Below are 6,300 nucleotides of genomic sequence, written 5' to 3'. Positions count from 1 at the left end.
TCAATCGAAGCCATATAATCTCAGTCAATGTCTCTTCGACTGATATTATATTCATATATATAGCGTATAAGACATAAGAAATATGAGTATACAAGTGGACGAACAATTTTACTCCTTTATTTGACCTCAATTTAACCAAAATTTGATGAAAGGACCAACATTAGAAAGAATTTGAAAGTCAAGGACCTAAATTGTCCAAATTAAAAGTCGATTTGACTAATTTTGAAAAATTAACATAGTCGGAGGATCATGGCTGGAATTTACTCTAAATTAGTTAAAGGTGGTCAGAGGAGATAAAAAGAAAAAGTCAAAGAGCTAGGACTTCGGCTTTTATGCTTGTCTTTTGGCGCTCTTGATTAGTGATTACCCCAGTCCCCAACGCGGCGCATGCCTCCATTTCCTTTCCTTTTTCTCCTTCTTCTTCTGCATCCCTAGCAGCTCAGCTCGCCCCCGCCATAGTTACAGCTCCTTTTCTTTCTTATGTGAAATTCGATGGAGGGCGCTTCCCTGATGCAACAGTATCGGCGCGATCGCCGGAAGCTTCTGGAGTTTCTGTTGTCCTCCGGCCTTGTTAAAGAGTTTCGAACTCCTTCCGGTCCCACCACCTCTCTCACCAACGTCAATCTCGATGCGCTCAGCATTGATTACGTTCTCGAATGTATTCAATCCAGTAAGTCAAATTCAGCTCTTCTGCTTTCACTTAAAATTACTGTTTTCTGTTCATTTTCCGTATGTAACTACATACATTTCTTTTACTTTTAGGTGGAGTGATTGATATTTCTATAGCGACTAAGAAGTATAGGGAAGAACTTCACCATCCAATAACGGTAAGTGCAGTATCAAATTTTTATATTGTAAGTTCTGTTTTTTCATGAATTAAATTGAAAATGATTTGTACTTAGAGTTGAAATCAGTGCTGCAGCTAGTTATGGACTATTTGGTTCATAGTTATATGCTTGAGATGTCTTTATGAGGATTGAAATCAAACTGGGTTTGGAGTTTCAATGTTAATGCATGTGTGAGCAAGGGCATATAGCTTTTTTCGTTCCTATTTTCCTTCCGATACGGAGCCTCCAATCTCTCCAAAATCACACTGACACAGTAAAATATGATTAACTTTACCATTACATGAGATGCATTTTACATTTGTTTAATGCCTTTGTAGTATAATCTTGAAGGTAAAATGGTGAAGTCTCAAATGTTTCATTCCTTCTGTCTGTTAAGGAGGATTTCTTTGTTCACTAGACTAAATATGTGATATTTCTTATTCTGCCTTTATTGCAGATGCAGTCGCGCTTTGGGGATTCATATTTTCTTCTTTCAGGTGCAGAAACAACTGGTTCTCCTCCTAGGCGGATGCCACCTCCTGTCACGGCACACAACTATAACAACAAATATACTTCACGTGGTTCTGATCTCTCAGGTTCTCTTTCCAGTTATGAGTATGAATTAAAACGTGCAACCTCTGAATCAACAAGATCAGTTCCAAGGAATCAAGTTCATATCCTTAAAATTGGATTACCTACCTTACAAACAGGTATTCTCATTGTGTGTATTGATCACAGCAAGCAAAAGCTAGAGAATGATAAATGAAATAATTCATTTTGTATTACCACATTTCTCTATGGTTCTGTTGAGAAGGAATGATGAGTCTATGTAGCGAACATATAGTGCTTATGTTCAGCATTATTTCTTTCCTATTCATATATTGTCTGAGTAAACTGATATAAAGTTCGGGATCTTTGAAGGATTATCGGATGATGACTTGAGGGAGTCTGCTTATGAAGTATTCCTTGCTTGCATGGTGTTCTCTGGGTAATTACTCATTTATATTTTATTACATCTGTATTTATATGTTTGCATTTAAACATTTTCATATTCTTTCTTACCATTCAGAACTTCAGCATACCAAATATCTCCTCTTTCTCTATATGCTTTGCAGTTTTGTGTTGTAATCTCTTTTACTCTGCTTCTTTTCTCAAAGCTGTATTTCTTGTTCTAGTAGGATTGAACTTCATTTGAGTGACAGTAGAAGGAAAGAGAAGACCTCTAGATTTCTGGCTGGGTTGAAGAATAAAAGGGGTAAAAGGAATCCAATATCGGATTCGCCTGATAGACAGTCAGAGCTCATTGACATATTTCGCTCACAGATGCAGGCATGTAATTGCATTTTAAAAAAACCTTTCTCATTTATTCTATATGCAATCAACCAAAATATGTTGTTTGGGGATACTAAGGAAAGTTATAATTTTCAAATGATGTACATAATCTAAATGGGCTTTTAGAACAAAAAATTTGCTACTTAACAGTTTATTTTTAATTTAATATTATGAAGACTAGGGGCTCCTTAGAGGTTATAAGTTTAAATTCATGATGATTGCTGTGAATTATTTTTTGAGTTATGAATAGCGTGAGACTTGTTACAACATATATTTTTCAAAATTTGGAGTCCTTTACTTGGGTCTTTGGACTTTGGCTGAAGAGAAGTTTCATTTCCAATTGAAGAGTGATTGCTTTGGAAATCTATCTTCTTTTTAGTCTTTGCCTTTTAAAAAGGTGCAGAAGTTAGACACAGACTCTTGATGTCTTACCTATATTTCTTGCTTTCAAATTTGTTGTTTTCTTCCTTACTTTGGTTGCTGGAATAACTAACATTTATTCTTCACTAGATCTCAGAAGCCATGGACAGCCTTATTCGACAACATTTGGCTTCTTTCGCAACAGGGAAAACATTGGGGCAGGTTGATGTTCCTCAAATCGTACTTGGACTGTTAAATGGAATGCTCAAGTCTGATTTTCAGAATGAAAAGTCATATATCCAATGGAAGAACAGACAAGTACTGGTTATTCTTGCCCCTTGTTATATTACTAATTTTGCTCCTTAAAAGTTAAAACAGTCTCTCTTAGAAATTGCTATTGTATGAAACTATGAATTCCGTATGATCTAATGAGCAGGTTTGTTCTTAGGATGGCTCTAGATAGCTATTTTTGTCAACAGAGTGACAGTAAGATGTTGAGTGTTGTTAGCTGTTCATTTGATTAGTCAATTTTCCTTTGGTGTTGCATAAAAATTTATCTTAGTAAAGATTTCTATGGTATAGGTCAATATATGATCTAAGTTATTCAATAAATTCGCATTCTATGCTTTGTCTTTTTTACTATCAAATGCTTCTATTGTAGGCAAATATTCTTGAAGAGCTTCTTTCTTCTGCTGATTATGTCAATAATGAAAAGCAATCAGTTGAAACCTTGGTTGAAAGAATTAGAAATTCTGAGGTACATCTGAATATCACTCACTTTTTCTTGATGAGAATATTGTTCAGTCAAATTAAAGAAATTTGTTTGTGTTTCAGGATTGGGACACTAGGATGTCTGCCTCTGAGCGCAATAGGGTCCTATTAGCTATTAGGAATATAGCATTGACATTATCAAGTATGCCACCAAAGTATGGCATTCAAGGTGAAAATTATTATTGGAGTGCTGGCTATCAGTTGAATGTTAGAGTTTATGAGAAGCTACTCCTTGGTTTATTTGACATTCTTGAAGATGGCCAGCTTATAGAGGTATATAATTGGTGTTTCTTCATCTGTGTTATTGAATTTATGGCATTATTTATATTTCTGATTCTGACCTATTTCAGGAAGCTGCTGAAATCTTGATGCTCCTCAAATCAACTTGGTCAATGTTAGGCATTACTCAGAAACTCCATAATGTGATGTATGCATGGGTGCTTTTTCAACAGGTAGACATGCTATGCATTTGAATATTATGTTGGCTAAATAGTTTGACAAATTTATATGTTCTACACAATTTCTGCAATGTCAATTGCTAAGCAAGAAAATTAGGCTTAGTTCTTCCTGATTGATGCTCCCCCCCCCCCTCATTGAGGATTTCACATTAATTTTACTTCTATTTATTTATTTAATGGATCTAGTAAAATGTCATTGTTTTCTGCACTATTAATATAACATGGTATCTGCTCTGTGCCTGGATGTAATTATTTAGCTATATGTGTTTATTGTAGGAAATGCTCATTGTTTGTGCTCTGAAATGTTTTATTAATATCCTCACTACACTTTTGGGCACTTGTAGTTTTGGGGATGCAGTTTGATATCATCTTGCTAGATGGCACTTAATCTATCTCAAGTTTTGATAAGATTTCTGATGCATTTTCTGCTGATTAAAGTTTGTTGGGACAGAGGAGGCAGTACTTTTAGATTACTTGATTCTTGAAATGCGGAAAGTTCTGTCTGCTGAAGATGAGGATCAGAAGGAAGAGAACTATATAGAGAGCCTATTGTGTTTCACTACCTGCGATGGGTGTCAAACGAGATCAAATTTGATACAATCTACTATTTTTTCCATTAGTCTTTGGTGTGACAGCAAGTTGCAGGATTATCATCTGCATTTTACTAAGGTCATCTCTTTTGTTTGGTTTGTTTCCTTCAATGCCATTTTAGTACGGATGTAGTTGGTAACTAATCTCTTTGTATGAAATATTTCCTGCTGATATGATTTTTATCTACTTTTTAGAAACCTACTCTCCTCAAGGGGGTGATGAGCATGGCATTGGCAGTTGGGCCCTATAGTTTTGTTTCACGTGACAAGAACCAGGTAGCATAACTGATTTAGATAATTTAGGTCTGTAAAACATTGTACTGTAAAGTGCTAACTCCACAGAAGGGGAGAGAACATGACAATATTAAATCATTACAGACATGCAACTGCATCCTATCCATCCCCCTTCACCTCATTCCCCAGAAGGGTAAAGTGCTATTCTTGTTGCTAGAAGTATAATTCTTTTGTTTTTCCTTTGGTCAACTGCATTCCTTGATCTCCATGTTTCTGAACTCCTGGCAAGCTTTTCACATTTGCTTCCCTTGCAGAAACCACGAAACTTTGATTGCCTGCTCTCTGAGCCTAACCTTGGGCCAGTGAACTCATTTTTTACTTTTTGGATGGAGAAGTAGTGTCATTAGGTGAGAGACAAGAGAACTCTTATCAAATTCATTATAGTCTACATAGGGGATTAAGGTCTTTTGAATTGTAACCACCAGGGCTTTTTCCTGAGAGTGGTTTCACTCATTGTCTGTGCTGCCATTACTAAAAGTTTTATTCGTTGTGTATGCCTCTGTTGATATTTGTAGCAGCTCCAAAAAAGTTCTACATTCAAGGCATTGGCCCAAGCTTCTTAAAAGAATGGTCTGCCCGTTTATTATGAACACTTTCTTTGAGCCTCTGATTCCCTATAGACTGTAAACTTTGGATCACCCAATGAGGAGAATCAATCTATTCTTAGTACCTTGAGAAAACATTAAGCCATGCTGCTAGTTCTTGTTATGGGCTTTGTGCACAGCTAATATCTTCTCTTTTGGTCAAAATTTTGTAATGGCCCAGCATTTGGAAGATACCTGCAGCTTTGTTCCTTTGATGCCAAATTCTTCATTTAATACCAATAGCCAATAGTGAAGTGTATTGATTGCTAAATATATACTATGACTTCTTTGTTAACAAAAAAGTATTATGAATTCTTAGCATTTAGCAGATATTGCGAGCTGTAAGACCCTTCTGTGGTTAGTTGCTCCTAAACTTCCTACTTGTTGCAGTTCACAGATTTTGATGCTTCGGATCGTACTGTTCATAGGAAGGTCAAAGATTATGTTGAGAGTTCGATAGAAGCTGCTTGCAGGAGGGTATTATATGAATTGATGTGCTAATATGTTTTTTTTTTTTTCTTCTCTGGCAACCAATTAATTAATGTCAAAAGGTGATGTGCTATCTCAATGATATCAGGTAACTGATGCCATAGGTCTTGGCTGTAAAATAGATAGGATGCAACCTTTGGCATTGCTTGCAAGTGAACTAAAGTTAATTGCTGAGAAAGAGTTGACTCAATTTTATCCAATTCTCCAACAATTTAGTCCTGAAGCTGGGATTGCTTCAGCCTTGAAATTTCACAAAACTTTTGGTGAAAGATTGGTAAACTTTTTGAAGTATCTGTTTTTTGTCTGTACTATCTTGGCAGTGGTTAGTTGTATGATGCTTGTTTTCCCTTTCTGTATAGGAACCATTTCTCAATGGTGTGACGTGCCTTTCTGAAGGTGTCAGGGAGGTGCTTACTGCAGCTGCTCTCTTGGAGGATTGCTTGTTTCAGCTTTACTCTTTGGGCCAAAAAGAGAGTGGGCTACATTCCCCAAGCATCAAAGGATTTGAATATTATAAGGTTTCTTTACTATTGAAATTGCAATATATTTTCCATAAATATATATATATATATATATATATATATATAGGGTCATG

General features: G+C 35.9%; 1 protein-coding gene across 1 annotated transcript; it reads left to right on the top strand.

Moving 5' to 3' along the window:
• Positions 1–376: 376 nt before the first annotated feature.
• LOC116007849 (protein unc-13 homolog) lies at positions 377–6,238 on the top strand (the record flags this gene model as incomplete). Its single annotated transcript, XM_031248517.1, has 14 exons — positions 377–670; positions 763–827; positions 1,285–1,537; positions 1,749–1,815; positions 2,006–2,156; positions 2,670–2,837; positions 3,181–3,276; positions 3,354–3,563; positions 3,641–3,742; positions 4,187–4,417; positions 4,534–4,614; positions 5,607–5,693; positions 5,794–5,979; positions 6,065–6,238. Coding segments are annotated over exons 1-14 (2,049 nt in total), but the record flags the coding sequence as incomplete, so codon positions are not given.
• Positions 6,239–6,300: the final 62 nt, after the last annotated feature.

The sequence above is a fragment of the Ipomoea triloba genome, chromosome 16, assembly GCF_003576645.1.
Source record: "Ipomoea triloba cultivar NCNSP0323 chromosome 16, ASM357664v1".
In the NCBI taxonomy this organism is placed as follows: domain Eukaryota; kingdom Viridiplantae; phylum Streptophyta; class Magnoliopsida; order Solanales; family Convolvulaceae; genus Ipomoea; species Ipomoea triloba.
This window is presented reverse-complemented; position numbering and strand designations above follow the sequence as displayed.